At 43.0% G+C, this 24,489-nt stretch overlaps 1 protein-coding gene across 31 annotated transcripts in view; it reads right to left on the bottom strand.

The window, feature by feature from the left end:
- The window catches only part of ALDH3A2 (aldehyde dehydrogenase 3 family member A2), a 178,016-nt gene that overhangs the window by 82,687 nt on the left and 70,840 nt on the right, over positions 1-24,489 (bottom strand). For 15 of the 31 annotated variants that reach the window (XR_013535609.1, XR_013535615.1, XR_013535608.1 and 12 more), the window contains exons 2-4: positions 22,007-22,084; positions 19,815-19,880; positions 10,464-10,551 (exon numbers count right to left, since the gene is read on the bottom strand). The exons of 4 other annotated variants lie outside the window; for them this stretch is intronic. Coding sequence is in view for 18 of the 27 variants with exons in the window: in XM_054257014.2 (XP_054112989.2) it covers positions 10,464-10,511 (48 nt within the window). In the remaining 9 variants the exon portion in view is untranslated. The remainder of the gene's footprint in view (positions 1-10,463; positions 10,552-19,814; positions 19,881-22,006; positions 22,085-24,489) is intronic. 12 more of the 31 variants (XR_013535610.1, XR_013535618.1, XR_013535614.1 and 9 more) reach the window with 1 other exon arrangement.

Genomic DNA, 24,489 nt, shown 5'->3' with positions numbered 1-24,489 from the left:
TAAGAGCCTACCAACCAAAAAAAGCCCAGGTCCAGATGGGTTCACAGTCGAATTCTACCAGACACACAAAGAGGAACTGGTACCATTCCTTCTGAAACTATTCCAAATAATCCAAAAAGAGGGAATCCTTCCCAATTCATTTTATGAGACCAACATCATCCTGATACCAAAACCCGGCAGAGACTCAACAAGAAAAGAAAACTTCAGGCCAATATCCACGATGAACATAGATGCAAAAATCTTCAATGAACTATTGGCAAGCCAATTGCAATGGCACATCAAAAAGCTTATCCATCATGATCAAGTAGGATTCATCCCAGGGATGCAAGGCTGGTTCAACATACGCAAGTCTATAAATGTAATTCACCACATAAACAGAACCAAAAACAAAAACCACATGATTATCTCAATTGACGCAGAGAAGGCCTTGGACAAAATTCAACAGCCCTTTATGCTAAAAACCCTCAATAAACTCGGTATTGATGGAACATATCTCAAAATAAACCACTGCTCAATGAAATAAGAGAGGACACAAACAGATGGAGAAACATTCCATGTTCATGGTTAGGAAGAATCAATATTGTGAAAATGGCTATACTGCCCAAAGTAATTTACAGAATCAATGCTATCCCCATCAAGCTACCAGTGACTTTCTTCACAGAAATGGAAAAAACCACCTTGAACTTCATATGGAACCAAAAGATGGCCCACATAGCCAAGTCAATCCTAAGCAAAAAGAACAAAGCTGGAGGCAATACACTACCAGACTTCAAACTATACTACAAGGCTACAGTAATCAAAACAGCATGGTACTGGTACCAAAACAGAGATATAGACCAATGGAACAGAACAGAGGCATCGGAGGCAACACAGCATATCTACAACCATACAATCTTTGATAAAACTGACAAAAACAAGCATGGGGAAAGGACTCCCTGTTTAATAAATGGTGTTGGGAAAACTGGCTAGCCATGTGCAGAAAGCAGAAACTGGACCCCTTCCTGACACCTTACACTAAAATTAACTCCAGATGGATTAAAGACTTAAACATAAGACCTGGCACCATAAAAACCCTAGAAGAAAATCTAGGCAAAACCATTCAGGACATAGGAGTAGGCAAGGACTTCATGAACAAAACACCAAAAGCATTGGCAACAAAAGCCAAAATAGACAAATGGGGCCTAATCAAGCTCCACAGCTTCTGCACAGCAAAAGAAACAGTCACTAGAGTGAATTGGCAACCAACGGAAGGGGAAAAAATTTTTGCAGTTTACCCATCTGACAAAGGGCTGATATCCAGAATTTATAAAGAACTCAAACAGATTTACAATCAAAAAACAAGCCCATCCAAAAATGGGCAAAGGATATGAACAGACACTTTACAAAAGAAGACATACATGAGGCCAACAAACATATGAAAAAATGCTTATCATCACTGGTCATCAGAGAAATGCAAATCAAAACCACATTGAGATACCATCTCACACCAGTTAGAATGGTGATCATTAAAAAATCTGGAGACAACAGATGCTGGAGAGGATGTGGAGAAATAGGAACACTTTACACTGTTGGTGGGAGTGTAAATTAGTTCAACCATTGTGGAAGACAGTGTGGCAAGTCCTCAAGGACCTAGAAATAGAAATTCCATTTGATCCAGCAATCCCATTACTGGGTATATATCCAAAGGACTATAAATCGTTCTACTAGAAGGACACATGCACACGAATGTTCATTGCAGCACTGTTTACGATAGTAAAGACCTGGAACCAACCCAAATGCTCATTGATGATAGACTGGTCTGGGAAAATGTGGCACATATACATCATGAAATATTATGCAGCAATCAAAAATGATGAGTTTGTGTCCTTTGTACGTACATGGATGAATCTGGAGAACGTCATTCTCAGCAAACTGACACAAGAACAGAAAATGAAACACTGCATATTCTCACCCATAGGCGAGTGATGAACAATGAGAACACATGGACACAGGGGAGTACTATACACTGGGGTCTATTGTAGGGAATAGGGGAGGGACAGTGGGGGGGCGGAGCTGGGGAGGGATAGCATGGGGAGAAATGCCAAATGTGGGTGAGGGGGCAGAAGGCAGCAAAACACACTGCCATGTATGTACCTATGCAACTATCTTACATGTTCTGCACATGTACCCCAAAACCTAAAACGCAATTAAAAATAAATAAATTAAAGAATAATTGATAAGGAAGGACAGCAAGATGGCCAAATAGGAACAGCTCTGGAGTGTAGTTCCCAGCAAGAACAATGCAAGTTATTACTGCCCACAGACCAGGAGATTTCCAGGCTGAAAAGTGCCACGAGTTTCCACCATGGCTATTTCAGCTGGTGCTTGGAACACCTGGGAGACAGAGCTGCCCGTTCAACTGAAAAAAAGGGGGCTGAAACAGGGAGCCTGGTGATCTGGTGCAGCAGGCCCCTACCCAACAAAGACCAGCAATCCGAAACGCTCTGGATTGAGAGTTTCACAGCAAGCGCAGCTGTACCCGAGACAGTCCAGCTCTGTTGGGGGAAGGGCGTCTGCCATTACCGAGGCAGTCCGCTACTACCATTTCAGTCCACCATTACCGAGGCCATCCACCATTACCAAGGCAGTCTGCTACTACTGAGGCAGTTCTAACTATACCTCTATAAACAAAATTGCAAGGAAGTTCACAGCAGCTGGGCAGAGACCATGACAGCTCAGCAACTCCTCTGCTGGCAGACTGTGACTATGCAACCTCCTTGCTGGGCAGGGAAGCTCTGATAAAAGGCAGCAGCATGTCAGGAATTTATTAATAAAACCCCACATTCCCAGGACAGAGCACCTAGGAAACAGGCAGTTATGAGTTCCACTGCAGCAGACTTAAATGTACCTGCCCAGCAGCTCTGAACAGAACAATGGAGCTCACAGCACAGCACCCGAGCTCCTATAAGGGACAGACTGTCTCCTCAAGCAGCTCCCTGACCCCCATATATCCAAAGAATCACCTCATAAAGGAGTGCTCAGGCTGACATCTGGCAGGTATGCTTCAGGGATGGAGATAGCAGAAGAAACTGACAGCAACCCTTACTGTTCTGCAGCCACAACAGGTCATCCCCAGGCAACCAGGGTCTGGAGTGGACCTCCAGCAGTCCTACAGCAGAGGGGCCTGACTGTTTGAAGGAAAACTAAAAAACAGAAAGAAATAACTTCATCATCAACAAAAAGGACGTCCACTCAGAGACCCCATCTGAAAGTCACCAACTATAAAGACCTCAGGTAGATAAATCCACAAAGATAGGAAGAAACCAGTGCAAAAAGGACAAAAACACCCAAAACCAGAACGTCTCTCCTCCTCCAAGGGATCACAACTCATCACCAGCAAAGGAACAAAGCTGGATGGAGAATGAGTCTGATGAATTGACAGAAACAGGCTTCAGAAGGTGGTAATAACAAACTGCTCTGAGCTAAAAGATCATGTTCTAATCCAATGCAAAGAAACTAAGAACCTTGAAAAAAGGTTTGATGAGATGCTAACCAGAATAAACAGCTTAGAGAAGAATATAAATGAATTGATGGAGCTGAAAAACACAACACAAGAACTTCATGAAGCATACACAAGTTTCAGTAGCCAAATTGACCAGGCAGAAGAAAGGATATCAGAAATTGAACATCAACTTAATGAAATAAAACAAGAAGGCAAGAGTAGAGAAAAGAGTGAAAAGAAATGAACAAAGCCTCCAAGAAATATGGGATTATGTGAAAAGACCTAATCTATGTTTGATAGGTGTAGCTGAATGTGACGGAGAGAATGAATTAAGCTGGAAAACTCTCTTTAGGATATTATCCAGGAGAACTTGCCCTACCTAGCAAGGCAGGCCAATATTCACATCCAGGAAATACAGAGAACACCACAAAGATATTCCTCAAGGAGAGCAACCCCAAGGCATATAATAATCAGATTCACCAGGGTTGAAATGAAGGAAAAAATGGTAAGGGCAGCCAGAGAAAAAGGTCGGGTTACCCAGAAAGGGAAGCCCATCAGACTCACAGTGGATCTCTCAGCAGAAACCCTACAAGCCAGAAGACAGTGGAGGCCAATATTCAACATCCTTAAAGAAAAGAACTTTCAACCTAGAATTTCATATCCAGCCAAACTAAGCTTCAAAAACGAAGGAGAAATAAAATCCTTTACGAACAAGCAATTGCTGAGAGATTTCATCACCACCAGGCCTGCCTTACAAAAGCTCCTGAAAGAAGTGCTAAACATAGAAACAACCAGTAGCAGCCACTCCAAAAATGTACCAACTGGTAAAAAGCATCAATATAATGAAGAAATGCATCAACTAACAGGCAAAACATCCAGGTAGCATCAAAATGGCAGGATCAAATGCACATGTAACAATATTAACCTTAAATGTAAATGGGCTAAATGCCCCAATCAAAAGACACAGACTGGCAAATTGGATAATAAGTCAAAACCCATCAGTGTGCTGTATCCAGGAAACCCATCTCACATGCAAGGATACACGTAGGCTCACAATAAAGGGATGGAGGAAGATTTACCAAGCAAATGGAGAGCAAAAGAAAAAGCAGGAGTTGCAGTCCTAGTCTCTAATAAAATAGACTTTAAACCAACAAAGATCAAAAGAGACAAAGAAGGGAATTACATAATGGTAAAAGGATCAATGCAAAAAGAAAAGCTAACTATCCTAAATATATACACACCCAATACAGGGGCACACAGATACATAAAGGAAGTTCTTAATGACCTACAAAGAGACTTAGACTCCCACAAAATAGTAATGGGAGACTTTAACACTCCACTATCAATATTAGACAGATCAACGAGACAGAAAATTAACAAGGATATGCAGGACTTCAGCTCAGATTCAGAACAAGCAAACCTAATAGACATATACAGAACTCTCCACCCCAAATTCACAGAATATACATTCTGTGGCATCACACCTACTCTAAAATTAACCACACCTACTCTAAAATTGACCACATAATTGGAAGTAAATCACTCCTCAGCAAATGCAAAAGAATGGAAATCATAACAGTCTCTCAGACCACCGTGCAATCAAATTAGAACTCAAGATTAAGAAACTAACTCAGAACTACACAACTTCATGGAAACTGAAAAATTCACTCTTGAATGTTGACTGGATAAACAATGAAATGAAGGCAGATATAAAGATGTTCGTCGAAAACACAACGTACCAGAATCTCTGGGACACACTTAAAGCAGTGTCTAGGGGAAACTTTATAGCAATAAATGCCCACATGAGAAGCAAGAAAATACCTAAAATTGACAGACTATCATCAAAATTGAAGGAGCTAGAGGAGCAAGATCAAAAAAACTCAAAAGCTGTCAGAAGATAAGAAATAACTAAGATCAGAGCAGAACTGAAGGAGAAGACAGAGACACAAAAAAATCAATAAATCCAGGAGCTGGTTTTTTTAAAAAAGGATCAACAAAATAGACCACTAGCTAGATTAATAAAAAAAAAAGAAGAATCAAATAGATGCAGTAAAAAACGATAAAGGGGATATCACCACAGATTCCACAGAAATTCAAACCATCATCAGAGATTTCTACAAACAACTCTATGAACAAAACTAGTAAACCTGGAAGAAATGGATAAATTCCTGGACACTGGCACCCTCCCAAGCCTAAACTAGGAAAAAGTCAAAACTCTGAATAGACCAATAACAAGGGCTGAAGTTGAGGCAGCAATTAATAGCCTACCAACCAAAAAAAGCCCAGGTCCAGATGGCTTCACAGCCGAATTCTACCAGACATACAAAGAGGAGCTGGTACCATTCCTTCTGAAACTATTCCAAATAATCTAAAAAGAGGGAATCCTTCCCAAATCATTTTATGAGACCAACATGATCCTGATACCAAAACCCGGCAGACACTCAACAAGAAAAAAAGACTTCAAGCCAATATCCAAGGTGAACATAGATGCAAAAATCTCCAATAAAATACTGGCAAACCGATTGCAACAGCACATCAAAAAGCTTATCCATCACGATCAAGTAGGCTTCATCCCGGGGATACAAGGCTGGTTCAACATACACAAGTCTATAAACATAATCCACCACATAAACAGAACCAAAGACAAAAACCACATGATTATCTCAATTGATGCAGAGAAGGCCTTCGACAAAATTCAACAGCCTTTTATGCTAAAAACCCTCAATAAACTAGGTATTGATGGAACTTATCTCAAAATAATAAAAACTGTTTACCACAAACCCACAGCCAATATCATACTGAATGGGCAAAAACTGGAAGCATTCCCTTTGAAATCAGGCACTAGACAAGGATGCCCTCTGTCACCACTCCTATTCAATATAATATTGGAAGTTCTAGCCAGAGCAATCAGGCAGGAAAAAGAAATAAAGGTTATTCAAATAGGAAAGGAGGAAGTCAAATTGTCTCTATTTGCAGACGACATGATTGTATATCTAGAAGACCCCATGGTCTCAGCCCAAAATCTCCTGAAACTGATAAGCAACTTCAGCAAAGTCTCAGGATACAAAATCAATGTGCAAAAAGCACAAGCATTCCTATACACCAATAACAGACTTAAAGAGAGCCAAATCAAGAACAAATTGCCAATCACAATTGCTACAAAGAGAATAAAATACCTAGGAATACAACCGACAAAGGATTTAAAGGACCTCTTTAAGGCAAACTACAAACCACTGCTCAACGAAATAAGAGAGGACACAAACAAATGGAAAAATATTCCATGCTCATGGTTAGGAAGAATCAATATTGTGAAAATGGCCATACTTCCCAAAGTAATTTACAGATTAAACACTATCCCCATCAAGCTACCTATGACCCTCTTCACAGAACTGGAAAAAAACACCTTAAATTTCATATGGAACCAAAAGAGAGCCAGCATATCTAAGTCAATTCTAAGCAAAAAGAACAAAGCTGGAGGTATCATGCTACCTGACTTCAAACTATACTACAAAGCTACAGCTTTGTATAATCAAAACAGCATGGTACTGGTATCAAAATGGAGACATAGACCAATGGAACGGAACAGAGGCCTCAGAGGCAATACCACACATCTACAACCATCTGATCTTTGACAAACCTGACAAAAACAAGCAATGGGGAAAGGATTCCCTGTTTAATAAATGGTGTTGGGAAAACTGGCTAGCCATATTCAGAAAGCAGAAACTGGACCCCTTTCTGAGACCTTACACTAAAATTAACTCCAGATGGATTAAAGACTTAAACATAAGGTATAACACCATAAAAACCCTGGAAGAAAACCTAGGCAAAACCATTCAGGACATAGGCATAGGTAAGGACTTTATGACTGAAACACCAAAAGCATTGGCAACAAAAGCCAAAATAGACAAATGGGATCTAATTAAACTCCAGGGCTTGTGTACAGCAAAAGAAACAATCATTAGTATGAACCAGCAACCAACATAATGGGAAACAATTTTTGCAATCTACCCATCTGACAAAGGTCTAATATCCAGAATCTACAAAGAACTAAAACAGATTTACCAAAAAAAAAAAAAAAAAATCAAAAGTGGGCAAAGGACATGAACAGATACTTTTCAAAAGAAGGCATTTATGAGGCCAACAAACATAACGAAAAAATGCTCATCATCACTGATCATTAGAGAAATGCAAATCAAAACCACATTGAGATACCATCTCATGCCAGTTAGAATGGTCATCATTAAAATATCTGGAGACAGCAGATGCTGGAGAGGATGTGGAGAAATAGGAACACTTTTACACTGTTGGTAGACTATAATGTAGTTCAACCATTGTGGAAGATAGTGTGGCGATTCCTCAAGGACCTAGAAATAGAAATTCCATTTGACCCAGCAATCCCATTACTGGGTATATATCCAAAGGATTAAAAATCATTCTATTATAAAGACACATGTACACATATGTTCATGAGGCACTGTTTACAATAGCAAATACCTGGAATCAACCCAAATACCCATTGATGATAGACTGGACAAGGAAAATGTGGCACATATACACCATGGAATACTATGCAGCCATAAAAAACAATGAGTTTGTGTCCGTTGTAAGGACATGGATGAATCTGGAATCTGGAAGCAAACTGACACAAGAACAGAAAAACAAATACCACATGTTCTCACTCATAGGCGGGTGTTGAACAATGAGAACACATGGACACAGGGAGGGGAGCATCACACACTGGGGCCTGTTTGCAGGGACTAGGGGAGGGACAGTGTGGGGTAGGGAGGTTGGGGAGGGATAACATGGGAGAAATGCCCCTCTAGACAGGGACTTTCTAGTGGTCAGAGTCAACTCAAAGGTGGCATGGCCTGCAGTACAGGGTTCAAGCAGAAGTTGCCTCACCACTTGTATACAACACCTGGTGTTCAGGCACCAGATGAAGTTAGAGAAGGGGAGAACTCTCTTGACTCCAAGCCTCTTCTCCACCTTGAGAGGTTACATTCTCTAATAACCCATCTTCCCTCAAGTGACGCATACTGTCTAAACCAAGAGCTTTCTCTTTTTAAAAACAAAATCACTGACATTTAATTTTTAATTAAAAAGCTAGAAACACAAAACAAATTTTGCTATCTTTATTAGAGTAAAATCACTCCAAATACTGCAAGTGCATCAAATAGATGAAAAGGAGCAAAAATAGGCATCACTTGGCTCACAAGGGAAGTAATATCTCTGTAAGAGGAAAAGAAAGTAGCTAGTGATCTAAAAATCACATTAAAGTGGGGTGTTAATTAACTACTGATCTGACAAACCTGACAAATTTATCAGTAAGTTGTCAAAACAGTACATTACTTTTTTTACAAAGTCAGTACATAATAAAACCTCACTGATTTAAAATTTATTACTATACAGAATTTAGGTTAAAAGGGACAAGGCTGCCACTATAGAGGATAATTCCAAAAACTCTGTTTTTGGATATATAAATGTGGGATTGGGAAGAACTTGATACAGGTTTCAGCCTGAGTGGGAATCATCCTCAAAAATGGAGTCGAAGGCCAGTATTCACACAGGAAGCATTTGCTTCCTCAGGGAGCCACTGAGCTCTGTTCAGTTATGGTGGAAGATGGGCCTGGGGAGCTCTGCAGAAAGATACTGGGGCTCTGGAGAGGGACATGGCAGAGGCAGCCTCATGAGATGGATCTAGAGGGTAAACACATGAAATGGGCCACAGTGCCCTCCCCAAGGTAAAGATGTCCTGTCCCTCCTACTTGCTCTAAAGGAAGCCTGCTGGTCAACAGGTGCCACCAGTACAACTCTACTCATGTTTGATAAATCGGGTATTGAAAGAGTGGGGAATGACTTTCATTTCATTGAAATCCATTCAAGTTTAGTGCTATGCTTCTCATTCCTGGCTGTACTACAGTTTTTCCTGTGAAGGAAAATGCTGCTTACCTCTCATAATCAGAAAAATATAAAAGAAAGCATAAAACTAAAGACATTTTTCTAGATGAATACATACTTGTCACTGGTGAATACATAGGCAACCACAGCCTTCAAAGCTGCGAGTAAAAGTCCTACTGCAAGTGGGCGAACACCTGGAAAATACAGAAGCAGCACCAGGAAATGGCAATTGTCCAGAGTGTGGCAGGTACTGGGGCTGAGTTCCCATGAGATATTTGTGTCAATGATTTAAGAAATGTAACCATGTAAATAGTCTTTTCTTATTGTCTATGAAAAAATCAAAGTTCAGATGATTCTTTTTTTTTTTTTTTTTTTTTTTTTGAGGCAGGGTCTCACTCTGTCACCCAGCCTGGAGTGCAGTGGCACAGTCTCAGCTCACCGCAGCCTCGAACTCTTGGGCTCAGATGATTCTCCTGCCTCAGCCTCCCAAGTAGCTGAGACTACAAGAGTGCACTACCATGCTGGCTAATTTTTGTATTTTTTCTAATAATGGGGGTCTCCCTGTGTTACGCAGGCTGGTCTTAAACTCCTGAGCTCAAGTGATCAGCCTACCTTGGCCTCCCAAAGTGCTGGGATTACAGGCGTGAGCCACCATACCCCGCCAGTCAGATGATTCTGACTCCTTTTACTAAGGGAGACTTAGAGAAGAGATGCTGGATATGAAGTCAGCAAAATCAGCACCATTTCTAACTGCTCAGATTCCAGCATGCTGCAACTACCGGAGGAGGCAGTGGTCCAGGAACATGGAGAAGCAGCAACTCAGGCTATGGTCATAACAGAAAACTGTGCATGCTAACAATTGCCTTTAGAATTATTTCAGTAGTACCAAGTGTAACATTATTTAGTTGGTTTATCATAAGAGAAAATCATAATTAAAAGCTTTATTTAACTTTGTAAATTGGAAAGAACATAAAGAATAGAGATTTTAGTTGAAATTCAATTCCTAGAGAAAGTCGGATACATAGATTTTAACTTAGCATACTAAGTTCAGCACAGATACCAGGGAGTAGAATGCTTGACTCACCAGCACACAGGAGAACCGTGGTACAGAAGCACTGGGCCTGCTCCACATTCCCTACCTGCAGAGTGTTGCCCACTCAGACACTGGGTACCTGAGAATTAAGAAGCATAACTTGTCAGCCAGGCACTGTGGCTCACACCTGTAATCCCAGCACTTTGGGAGACCAAGGTGGGTGGATCACAAGGTCAGGAGTTCAAGACTAGCCTGGCCAACATGGTGAAAGCCCATCACTACTATAAAAAAAAAACAAAAACGCCAGGCATGGTGGCTCACCTGAGGTCAGGGGTTCAAGACCAGCCTGACAAACACGGAGAAACCTCTACTTAAAAATACAAAATTAGCCAGGCTTAGTGGCGCATGCCTGTAATCCCAGCTACTCGGGAGGCTAAGGCAGGAGAGTCACTTGAATTTGGGAGGCGAAGGTTGCAGTGAGCCAAGATCGCACCATTGAGGTCCAGACTGGGTAACAAGAGGAAAGCTCCATATCAAAAAAAAAAAAAAAAGCATAAATCACAGTCATAAAACCTGAAAATTGGCGTATCAGTGCCCTAGCATCTAACTAAATGGAAACTTAGGTCAGACTCGGACAGCTGAGTTCTAGAAGTGGCTCGCTTACATCCTAGCTGTGTGACTGTGGACAAATTGCTCAGCTGTGTGACAACCGATTTCTTTGCAGGTAAAGAAGCATGACAGTTGCCCTGCCTACTCTCTGTACCACATGCATTGCAGCAGAACTTTGTAATGAAGCTGTATTTGAGGGCAAAACATTTCCTTTATTGGCTACACACACACTATCAAGACAATTCAACTTAGCTACATTATGCAAAATAAGATTTAACAGTATAAATTTAAGTATATAAAGAATTTGTAAAATTATCTCTTTATAGTTCTGAAATCTCACAAGAGTGCATTTCTTTGAGGATACTTTCTAATTTCTGCTTAGTACTTGGTATACCCTTCCAGTCTGAAGACTTGTGTTTTTCTTCAACTCTGGGAAATTTAAAAAATACTTTCCCTTTCTGTAAGTTCTTTTCTGTTCTCTCTTTTTAAATTTCTTATTTTATCCTGCATTACCTTTTAAATATCCCTGTGGATGCTACATTGAAACTTTAAATGTTCTTCTGTGTTCCTCAAATCATCTATTTTATTTCCTCTGAGAAATAAAATTGACTTTTTCTTATCTTTATCCGTTTTGGGGATGTGTGCTTCAGTCTTCCTCAGAGCTCTGGTGATCTTACTAGTCTGTTTATACTTAGGAATGAATGAGTACATTTGTTCATCAAACAAATGGCTGGCATGGATTTCCTCTCCTGTTATCTGGAGATTTCTCTCCAATAGGCCTCTCCCGCGAATGAGAAATAACAGTGGGGAGCTCAGTACCAAGGTGGTACCTGTCAAGTGACATCTTCATTTTAGGGTTTATGGGTGAAGATTGGGCAGTAGGCAGCTTAACCTCCTGACCCCTGTCCCACCCTATCCCCATGTTCCACCTGTTCCCCAAAACAAAAGAAGAAGGGCTTGACTTGCACAACAGAGGAAGCTCCACATCTGGCTTTTGACTCATGTGAAAAATCACTTAGAACCATGCCTGGTACACTATAGGAATCTCAGATATTAATGAAATCTGACTCCACGACAATATCTTATCTATGGTAGGATGGATGAAACATTCCATATGTCTTATTACCCAGTAAATTGAAATAGGCCCCTTCAAATGCAAAGGCTTAATTTTAATCATTGTTTCTGATCATCTAAAGCTATAACCTTCTTTGCTTCCTCAATAGACCACCACTCAACCTTTGGGGCCATCTTCTTGGCCCCTATCATGATCCTGCAAGACAATGCTGCCCCCAGAGGCTGTGAGGGTAACGTGGGTTGTACAGACAACTTAGCTTTGGGCTCCCACATTTGCTTTTAATCATTCATACATCAGCTCTACTTCTCATTCCTACTAGAAGCATCTTCCCAATGGCCTTCTAATTCATTACTGTTTTGAAAACTAGACTAAGTTAAGTTGATAAAAATAAATATTGAGACCAGGTGCGGTGGCTCACACCTGCAATCCCAGCACCTTGGGACACTGAGGTGGGCGGATCACCTAAGGTCAGGAGTTCAAGACCAGCCTGACCAACATGGAGAAACCCTGTCTCTACTAAAAATGCAAAATTAGCTGGGCATGGTGGCACATGCCTGTAATCCCAGCTACCAAGGAGGCAGGAGAATCGCTTGCACCTGGGAGGCGGAGGTTTCGGTGAGCCAAGATTTCACCATTGCACTCCAGCCTGGGCAACAAGAGCAAAACTCTGTCTCAAAATAATAATAATAATAATTAAAAATATAGATAGATAGATAGATTGCTAAGTTTAAGAACTTGAGGCCAGGAGTGGTGGTTCATGCCTGTAATCCCAGCTCTTTGGGAGGCCAAGGTGGGCAGATCGCCTGAGCTCAGGAGTTCGAGACCACCCTGGGCAACATGGTAAAACCCCATCTCAACTAAAATACAAAAGATTAGCCAGACGTGGTGGCTCGCACCTGTAGTCCCAGCTACTCAGGAGGTTGAGGCACAAGAATTGCTTGAGTTCGGAGGCAGAGGTCGCAGTGAGCCAAGATTATGCCACTTCACTCCAGTTTGGGCTATAGAGTAAGACTCTGTCTCAAAAAAAAAAACAGATCTGAGTATATAAAAATCTCTTGGCCTGGTGTGGTTGTTCACACCTGTAATACCAGCACTTTTGGAAGCCAAGGTGGGCAGATCACCTAAGGTCAGGAGTTCAAGACCAGCCTGACCAACATGGAGAAACCCCGCCTAAACTAAAAATACAAAATTAGCCGGGTGTGGCAGTGCATGCCTGTAATCCTAGCTACTTGGGAGGCTGAGGCAGGAGAATCACTTGAACCTGGAAGGTGGAGGTTGCGATGAGCCAAGATCGCACCATTGTACTCCAGGCTAGGCAACAAAATCAACACTCCATCTCAAAAAAAAAAAAAAAAGAAAAAGAAAAAATCTCTTAAGATTTGTATGTCTGAAGTACACATAACTGGCTTCTAGTTCACAATGAATTAATCACAAGCCTAACTCCCTTCCCTCGGCAAACACCATTAATGGAAAATAAATCTCCATGCTTAATGGAAAATAAATTCATTAACAACACTGAGAACAAGAGTAGGTCAGCTTTGGAAGAGGGAAAGCAGGCTCCAAAGCCATGATCCAGGATAGAAACACAGGAAGCCATAGCCCAGAACATGAATGGAATGCTGGCTCACCCTCCTTCTTCCCAGTAGAGCTCCAGGAGCGCAAAAGCCCTGCTTCCCCACTGAGGCTGTGAAGAAGAGCAGTCAGGGAGATTCACCATAGGGACAGGGACAGGACAGCCAGGCCCTACGACCCATCCTTCCTTAGCCTTACCACACACAGAAAGGCTGGGCAGACTCAGAAAAGCCAAATGTAGAGCTTCCTTTGTGGTGCAAGTCAAGCCCTTATTCTTTTGTTTTGGGGAACAGGTAGGACATGGGGATAGGGTGGGACAGGGGTCAGGAGGTTAAGCTGCCTACTGCCCAATCTTCACCCATAAACCCTAAAATGAAGATGTCACTTGACAGGTACCACCTTGATACTGAGCTCCCCACTATTACTTCCCATTCGCGGGAGAGGCCTATTGGAGAAAAATCTCCAAATAACAGGAGAGGAAATCCATGCCAGCCATTTGTTTGATGAACAAATGTACTCATTCATTCCTAAGTATAAACAGACTAGTAAGATCACCAGAGCTCTGAGGAAGACTGAAGCACACATCCCCAAAACGGATAAAGATAAGAAAAAGTCAATTTTATTTCTCAGAGGAAATAAAATAGATGACTTGAGGAACACAGAAGAACATTTAAAGTTTCAATGTAGCATCCACAGGGATATTTAAAAGGTAATGCAGGATAAAATAAGAAATTTAAAAAGAGAGAACAGAAAAGAACTTACAGAAAGGGAAAGTATTTTTTAAATTTCCCAGAGTTGAAGAAAAACACAAGTCTTCAGACTGGAAGGGTATACCAAGTACTAAGCAGGAATTAAAAAGTATCCTCAAAGAAATGCACTCTTGTGAGATTTCAGAACTATAAAGATAAATAAATAAATGTTAAAACTTTCAAATAGAAAAATCACGCTGCCTACAAAGGAACAAGAACCACATTCTGATCAGACTTCACATCAGTAACTCTGAACACCAGACTGACACAGAGCAACATCCTCAAAATTCAAAGGAAAGTTATTTTGAACCTACAATCCTATACTCAGCCAAATTATTAAACGAGTCTAAGAGGAAAATAAAGACTTTCAAATGTGCATGGCATGTGATTTACTTTCCATATAATCTTAGGAACGAGTTTTTGACCAAATATTCCAGAGCAAATTTTAAAAAATTTTAATTTGGCTGCTGCTAGATCAGAAGAAAAAAAATATTTTTAAGGAATCTAAGAAAGAGGAAGAAATGGGATCAAAGAAATTGTAGATTTCATTCAGGAGGACAATGAGAGAAATTCTGGAATGACAGCTGTGCAACAAGCTAGAAAAAAGTCTAGAAATCAATGGATACAAATTTATATATATATATATATATATTTCTTTGAGACGGAGTCTTCCTCTGTCGCCTAGGCTGGAGTGCAGTGGTACAATTTCAGCTCACTGCAAACTCCACCTCCCAGGTTCAAGCAATTCTCCTGCTTCAGCCTCCCAAGTAGCTGGTATTACAAGCGCATGCCACCACTCCCAGCTAAGTTTGTATTTTTAGTAGAGACAGGGTTTTGCCATGTTGGCCAGGCTGGTCTCAAACTCCTGACCTCAGCTGATCTCCCTGCCTTGGCTTCCCAAAGTGCTAGGATTACAGGCGTGACCCACCACGCCCAGCCTAGATACAAATTAAAACAAGGAATCAAAGAGCCCTGAGGCATTCAAGAAAAAAATGCACTCATACTTAACAGCATGTTTACACACTGGATCATCTTAGTATTGAGATGAGGGTTCATGCTGCTCCAACAATAAGAAATAAAGATTATTAAAATTGCCAGAAAAATAAATGAGCTACACAAGAAAAGTCATGGCCTAAATATGAAACAAACTATGATACGATTTTGATCAAGTGACAAAAGCAAGAAAAAATAATGCATTGCATCTTTCTCTTGTAAAAGCCTCGTTCAAGTGGTTGTCCTGGTGGCTACTGGCTTTGCATTTCCTTGTCTGATTCAAGAGCACATTTGGATCTGTAAATAATCATATTTACAAAAGTCATAATATTATGAATGTTGTTTTTCAGGCAACCCCTAACACATAAAAGACATAGTAACGATTAGAGAATACAATTCACATGTTGTTACTTCACAAAATAAAAACAGTGAGATAGCTGAGAGGTAGCATATGACTGCGATTAAGACCATAACCTCTGGAGCCAGGTCCCTGGGCTCAAATCCTAGCCAACTACTTCCTTGAACTTGGACGAATGATACTCTCTGGGCCTTAGTTTCCTTGTCTGTGACTAGAGGGGAAGAACAGTAAATCTCTCATATAGCACTGCAGTGAGGAGCTCATGAGTCCCATTTGTGAAGTGTTACGCATCGTGCCTGGCTCATGGCATGTGCGTGGCTGTGAAGCAGTGTATGGAATTCGGGAGGCAAATGGAAAGAGAGATGGAAAGAAGGCCGGGTGTGGTGGCTCAGGCCTGTAATCTCAGCACTTTGAGAAGCTGAGGCAGGTGGATCACCCTGAGGTCAGGAGTTCAAGATCAGCCTGGCCAACATGGTGAAACCCTGTCTTTGGGGAAAAAAAAGAGAGAGAGAGAGAGAGAGATGGAAAGAAATATAAGGACCCCATGTTCCTTATCTTACAACTTAGGGGTCAGGTCATGGGGTCTATAGACCCTGTATAAAGTTGACAGACCAAGAAATAGAGGTCTACGCTTATTATCTGAAGTTTTAAAGGCCACAAAGAGAACTATAAACAGAAAAAAAAACTGCAGGGAAGGGAGAGATGTCATGCAAAGTGAGCTGATTCTTCATCTTTCCAACAGGGAGTCAACCATTACTGGTTAAGCATAAGAAGTGTAGGAATAAAGCTCTGGCGACAATCATCAGAGCTGTGGCCAGAAATGCTTAAGAAGTGGGACAGCTCTGGGGAACTTGACTAAGGAGAAGAAGTGGGCTCACTTTCAGTTGTGTTAACTTCTGAATTATGTAAATGTGTTATGTGTTGCTTAATATAATTTGCTTTTACAATAAAACATTTTTAATAATACATAAAATTTTAAAAGAAAGAAAATTTGTTACAGACACAACTGATAGAAAATGAATAATCTTCCAGTTATAAAGAGCTCATACAAATTGAAAAGAAAAATAAACCCCAAACTGATTAACAAACGGGCAACAGACATAAACAGATCATATGCCCCAAAGAAGCAAAATAAAGGTCTTGAAGAGATATTTGAACACCCATGTTGAAAGCAGCACTATTTGCAGAAGCCAAAAGGTGGGAGCAATGCATGTGTCTATCAGTGCATGAATGGACCAAACACATGTGCTGTATACACACCATGGAATATGATTCAGCCTTAAAAAGGAAGGGGATTCTGAAGTGCACTGCAACAGGGATGAATCTTGAGGACCTTATGCTGAGAGGCCGGGCAACAAAAACACAAATACAATATGACTTCCATTATATGAGGAATCAAGAATAGTCAAACTCAGAGGAACAAAAAGGGAAATGGTGGTTGCCAGGGCATAGGGGCAGGGAGGAATGGGGAGCTGTATAATCGGCACATAGTTTCCGTTTTGCAAACTGCAAATGTCCAGGTGATGATGGCTTTACAACAGTGTGAATGGACATAATACCACTGACTATATACTTAAGATGGTTAAAATGATAAATTTTGTGTTATGCATATTTTACCACAATTAGAACGAAAAAGAAAATAATGTGCTAAGTCAGGGGTTAACAACCTTTTTTTATAAAGGGCCAGATGGTAAATATTTTCTACTTTGCAGGCCAAATGGTCTCTGTGGCAACCACTCAACTCTTCTCTAGAAGTGTAAGAACAGCCATGGGCAATGTATAAGTGAACACGTAGCTGTGTTTCAATAAAACTTTATTTACAAAAGAAGGCTGCAGCGGCCGGGCGCCGTGGCTCACGCCTGTAATCCCAGCACTTTGGGAGGCTGAGGCGAATGGATCACGAGGTCAAGAGATCGAGACCATCCTGGTCAACATGGTGAAACCCCGTCTCTACTAAAAATACAAAAAACTAGCTGGGCATGGTGGTGCGTGCCTGTAGTCCCAGCTACTCAGGGGCCTGAGGGAGAAGAATTGCCTGAACCCAGGGGGCGGAGGTTGCAGTGAGCCGAGGTCGCGCCATTGCACTCCAGCCTGGGTAATAAGAGCAAAACTCTGTCTCAAAAAAAAAAAAAAAAGAAGGCTGCAGCCTAGATGTGGCTCATGGGTTTGCCAACATCTGTGCTAAGTGAAAGAATTTATGGAAAATAAAGAAGTCTAGGCCTGGTGCTTTGGGAGGCCAAGGTGGACAGACTGCTTGAGGCCAGGAGTTTGAGACCAGCCTGGCCACCATGGCAAAACCCTATCTGTAGTAAAATTACAAAAATTAGCCAGACATGGTAGTGAGTGCCTACAATCCCAGCTATTCTGGAGGCTGAGGCAGGAGAATCACTTAAACCTGGAAGGCGTAGGTTGCAATGAGCTGATATTGCACCACTGCACTCCATCCTAGGCAACAGAGCAAGACTCTGAGGAGAAGGGGAGGGGAGGAGAGGGGAGAGGAGAAGAGGGGAGGGGAGGGGAAAGAAGTCTAAACTATAATACTATATTAGGTAAATATAAACATATACACAGACCAAAAACAAACAAACAAAAAACCCAACAGAGCATATTTTTTAAAGATAACATATTAAAAGATCTATGTCACTGGCTGGGCATGGTGGCTCATGCCTGTAATCTCAGCACTTGGGAGGCCAGGATGGGAGGATCACTTGAGGCAAGAAAGTTCAAGACCAGCCTGGGCAACATAGCGAAACCCTGTCTCTACTAAAAATAAAAGAATTAGCCAGGTGCAGTGGTGCACACCTGCAGTCCTAGCTACAAACTGGGTAGGATAGGCAGAGGGTGCCTGTTTTATATAGTGTGACTAGACTTTCCAGGACAGTTGCAATTTTAAAACGCTGCAGAAATGTGCACACAAACACTCACCCACCAAGTGGAACTGGAAAAGGCAATCAAATCTCCCATCTCCAACCCTTTACACAGTTTAGAATGCAGTCCTACTTTAGATTAGTTAGGAGAGACTAATCTCTTTTAGAGAAAAAGTCCAGAGATAAAATATGTGGAAAAAGAAAAGCTAGAAATTCCACGTAGTTGATTTCCAGGTTTGGTCTCTGGGGCAACAGCAGCAAAAGCTCATCTGGCCCAGGAGGCAGCTGGAAAACCAGGGAGGTGGGGAGCAGGAAGACCTTGTCTGCCTGGTTTAGTGAGCAAAAAGCAATGACCTTGGGGAGAGGAGCACGCCCGTAATTTCAGCACTTTGGGTAGCTGAGGCAGGCGGATCACCTGAGGTCAAGAGTTCGAGACCAGCCTGACCAACATGGCAAAACCCAGTCTCTACTAAAAATACAAAAATTAGCCAGGCATGATGGTGAGTGCCTGTAACCCCAACTACTCAGGAGGCTGAGGCAGGAGAATCACTTGAACCTGCGAGGCAAAGGTTGGCAGTGAGCCGAGATCATGGCACTGCACTCCAGCCTGGGAGACAGAGTGAGACTCCCTCTCTAAAACAACAACTACAACAACAAAAAACACTGACCTTGTGGCAAGGAGGCCTCTGAAGTCAGCTCAGAAAACTACGTGAAGCTCAAATGAGACAAGCAAAACCAACTGCAGCCACGGGACTGACAGGCAGCCCCAGGACTAGGCATGTGAGCACGTGTGCCAGCTCCAGGGCCAGTCCCTGCCCCACGCCTACAGGTCCACAGCCTGCACCTGTCCTCACTGTGACTCAGGACTTTGCCCTTGCTTTCCCCTAACCAGGAGTGCTCCAGCCAAGTCCACACTATTAGCCTTGAACAGAAATGACTTCCTCCCTCACTTCTTCCTCTCACTCAAGACCACAGAAGATGATGCTTCAAACCAAAGGTCTGGGTTTTTAGGGCCGTCTCTGCAAGGTGCCACAAGTTCTTTAAAACATTGCGACAAAAAACAGAAGCACAAACGGGAGCACATGGCTGCTGTGCTCTCACACAACAACGCAAAGGACACAGTGATAAAGGGACTTGGCCGAAGGCTGGGGAAAGGGGGTGGGTGAGGATGACACTTACCATCTCATCCAGGGTGTAGTGCAAGAGGCCGTGCTCATAAAGGATGAAGAACTGTTGCTGCCATTTCTGCAACAGAGCACAAGGTGGGTGGTTAGGAGGATCTGGGTCCTGGCCCTGGAGCTTGGGTTGTGGAGTTCCCATGTCTGACAAGCTCATATCTAAGGAAGGTGGTTCCACAGATTCTACTTCTGGGGCAGGTGGCAGGAAAGGAGGGACCCAAGGCATAAGATGCAGATTCATCAGCGAGGCCTGGGCTGGGAGAAAGGCCCAAATCACATGTGTGATTGAGGCTTAATAAGAAGCTTCTTTTTTTTTTTTTAATAATTGGAAGCTCCTCAGGAGCAGAAACAACGTGAGGTTACCTTTTTGTATTCCTTCTGGCACCCAGCACAGAATGCATCACATGATATGTGTCAATATTTATTTGATAAATGATCTGACATGACATGGAATAACCCAGGAATGCCAAGGCACGGATTCACCACTTCTGAAAAAAATCTGGGAAGCTGCTATAAAAAAGGTTGTTCTTATAATCCACTGGGAAAGAGGAGGCACAAAGACAGCCAGGATCCAGAATTCACTGAGGTAAAATGAGCTAATGAAAATCAAAACAGAGAAGCAGCAAGACCAGTGGAAATAATTCTAATATCCAAGGAGTGATAACTGGCAGAGTGTCTCCTGCTCTATTCTCCATCCAAAAGTCAGACCACTGGGAAGTGCCCATGGTGGTCAGATGCCACCAGAAGCCAAAATGAAAAGGAGTATGTCTTCCTCTGTGTGGGGAGAAGGGCCTTGTCCATAATGCAACAGTGTTGACCCAGGTCATGAATGACAGGCACAGCTCCCAGCCCCAAATCATCACAAGGGACCATGACCTATTTTCAACATTTCAAAAAGCACAATCCAGCCTGGGCAGCATGGTGAAACCCTGTTTCTACTAAAAATACAAAAATTGGCTAGGTGTGGTGGCACACACCTGTTGTCCCACCTACTTGGAAGACTGAGGCGGGAGAATCCCTTGAACCTGGGAGGCGGAGGTTGCAGCGGGCCTAGATCATGCCACTGCACTCAGCCTGGCGACTGAGCCAGTCTCCGTCTCCAAAAAAAAAGAAAAGAAAAGAAAACAGCCCAATAATGCTCAAAGTTTAACTGGCAATAAGGCCACATGAACTGACTACGAAAGTACATCTCTCTGCTTTGGGCCGGGGTTATAATTTATACTAATGATTCCTGTCAAAGGCTGGAAATGGCAATTTTGTACAACCTTGATAAAAATAGAAAAGAGAACTACTCCCTGGACACTGTAGTCTGGTTGGACCAGTGATTCCTGAGTCCTCCCGTCTGGGTGGCATGAACAGGGACTCAAAGGGCCTTGCTAAGAGGCCTTGTAGAGGGCTGTTCCATGCTGGGTGTGTAGAGGCCACCTGAACATGTTTCCCAGGAGCATTTCCAAGGGCCTTATGTGCTGCCTTTGAAATCAAAACCCATTCCAGAAGGAATCCCAAAGACCAGAGACACAATGCAAGGCCTGTGGGACCAGGGTACACAGCCCAAGGCCCCTACTCCAAATGTAATATTCAGGGTGGGGAGGGAGTGAGTAGCAGAAATTAAGAAGAAGGGAAAAGGGAGCTCCAGGGATGGAGGGGATGCGCGGCAGCACTGTAAGAGACCATGTGAGGAAGGACAGTGTTTTAACTGGAGTCCAATCCAGAGGGACTTCCTGGCAGAGAAACAAACCACAGGTTAGGTCAATGGTGGTCCCAGCTCTAGCAGGGCCCCCAACCCCTCACTAGTGCTAGTGGGCTGAACCCCTGGCTCAGGAGGAAGGGAGGTGAGGCATGGAACGAATTGGGAGCTGCTTCTTGGGAGCTGCTCAGCATAACGCAAACGTTTTTTTCAACTGCTCTTTTGCCTCTTTCATTTGACTGTTCCCAGAGTCAGGCTTACCCACAAAACAAGCAACACCCACGTGAGAGCTCCTCACTCTGAAGGGAGCACTACACATAACTATGCATAATTGAGACCTTTCCTGTACAACATACAAGTGCACCAAATGCAGGAGTCCTGCTGATCCTGCCACCCCAGGATCCACTGTTCAATTCTCCATCTCTCTTCCATTCTGCAAGTTCACCCTTGGATGGGCCCCTTTTTCTGGTTCCTCCCACCCTGAGAGTTGGCTCTGATGCCCTTACCTGAAACCAGTGCACTAAGCTGTTAAAGTTGGTCCCATCTGGAGCCAGAAGTGGCCAACCACCAAAAAAGGGTTTTGCCTAGAGGAGAAAAAAGAGGGCAGATCATCAGCAGCCTTCAACTCCAGAGAGAGAGAACAGCTGAAGTTAACAGCATGCATTCACTGGAAAGAGATGTTGCCTCTGCTCAGCAGAGGTCATGCCACCCATTCCCACTGTGGTACATCTGTGGCTGCTTGACAGTTAGAGGCTGGTAGGGATTCTACAGAATCTGGGGTGGAGTGGGGAACACAGAACCTGGCAGGAGTGTGAGAACCTGTAGAGTACAGGAGCCCCTAAGACATGCTGCCTCCCTCAAGCTCCTGATCCAGTCAACAAGATCGGGGTTGGGGGGGGGGAATGACATTTTATTGAACAAATATGTGAGTGCCAAAGTGTGCCAGGTCCCAGGACCTGAACCTGAACAACAAAGTCAAAATGCCTCACCCTGAAGATACAAAATGGCCTGGAGAAGAGACTGCTTTCATGGTCAAAGCGAGCTCTGGCCAAAGAATCGTCAACTGACCGGCTGTGTGGCTACATGCAGAAACCCTCTGAGTTCAAACTCCCATTTGAAAAGTGAGAGTGAAGACATTCTACCTAAACCTCATGATGTGAGAACTAATGAGATAATGCAATTAGTAAAACCCAGCACAGGGATGTAAAATGGTGTTGCCACCTTGGACGAGTCCAGCAGTTCCTCCCAAAGTTAAAGGCAGTTACCCTAGGACCCAGCAATTTCACCCCTATATACACACACCCACGAAAATGGAAAACAGGGGCTCAAATAAAAACTTGCACATGAATTAAAACCCAAACACTTGCCAAAAGGTGGTAATAGCCTAAATATCCATGGACAGATGAATAGATAAACAAACTATGATGAATCCACACAAAGGAACAATATCATTCAGCCAGAAAAAGGAATGAAGCACTCACACTACAGCACAGAGGAACCTCGAAACATGATGCTAAGTCAAAGAAGCCAGACACAAGCGCCCACGTTACAGAATTCCGCTTACACAAACGGTCTGGGATAGGCACATTCACCGCACAGAAAGCAGATCAGTGGCTGCCAGGGACTGAAGGAAAGGGAATAAGAAGAGACAGCTAATGGGTATGGGGTATCTTTCATGGGTGACGAAAATGTTCTGGAATTAGACAGCGGAGATGGTTGCACAACATTGTGAATATGCTAAAACTCACCAAACTGTACCCTTTAAGAGGGTGAATCTTAAGATAGGTGAATTATAGCTCAATTTCAAAAGCTGCATGAGCACAAAGAACGCTGAGCACAGTGTCTGGCCTATGACCCTCAACTGTGAGGCACTGCCTAGGCCAGCAATGGGTATATGGTGCCCTCTCTGACCTTCCTTCTCCTTACATAACTTAGGTCCTGACTCAGACAACCTGTCCTCATCCCCCAGGCATGGGAAAGGCCTCCCAGGAATAGCTGCTGCTTCCCTATGTCTCAGACTATCTAAAAATGCTGCATCCTCTTCCACACAGCAGACTGCAGTGTCTGTAAGTGCAGAAGTGTCCACAGACAGAGGTTCCTATGCACGCCCACCTGCTCCTGGGGCAGCGCTTCTGAAAGGCCCTAAGGTATTCTCTTCCAGAGTGTCCTATAATAATCTGAAACTGGGACACTAAAACAGAAAGCCCAGAAGGCAGCAGGCAGGAGGGAGTGTACTTTGAAATGCTGCCTGGGTAGGCTTAGCTTTGCTGTTTTCTGGTTGAGCTGCTGGGCATTTGGAGGGAGGTAGGAGAAACAGGTATCTGTTGTTGACATGCAGGATCTGAGCTGGGCTGTAAGGACCCAAAAGAGGAGCCCAAGTTCTGTTTCAAGCAGCCCTGCACACAGGGCCTCTTTCCTATGCAGGTCCTCCCAGAGGACACACGTGGCTCTGGACCTCATATAAAAGTGACCACATGAGCGACTACTCCTCTGAGCTACCTCCTCTCCAGTTAAACTCGGCCTTCCATTGTGATACAGACAAGCCAGAAGCTGTACTTCTGGTTGGCCTCTAGGAAGAAGCTGCTGGTGGTCTGGGCGTGCTCTTCAACCCGAAGATGTTTCAGAAACAGTGTCTTGAAACTTCTGCTTCCTAGACGATGGGGTAGATGTAGATTTCCATGTTCCTCCTGCAAAGTAAAACTATAAACCCGGAACCATCATGTGCAAGACAAGCATGGGAAGACTCTGAAAGGTGGAGAAAAGAAGGCAAGTAGGCCAGGGACCCAGGACCCAAGGAAAGACACCATCGTGCCTCTCCCAGGCTTTTTGTCTCACTATCCCTGAGTGGGTACGGGAAAAACTGGTAATCTAAAAACTCCAGCGGGTACACAATCAAAAAACAACAACAAAAAGCTACTCTCCATAACTGAAGAACCAGAAAGGAGCAGCCCAGCAAGACAAGAACTGCCCTACTCTGGCCAAAACCCAA

This window comes from Callithrix jacchus, chromosome 5, assembly GCF_049354715.1.
Source record: "Callithrix jacchus isolate 240 chromosome 5, calJac240_pri, whole genome shotgun sequence".
In the NCBI taxonomy this organism is placed as follows: Eukaryota; Metazoa; Chordata; class Mammalia; order Primates; family Cebidae; genus Callithrix; species Callithrix jacchus.
This window is presented reverse-complemented; position numbering and strand designations above follow the sequence as displayed.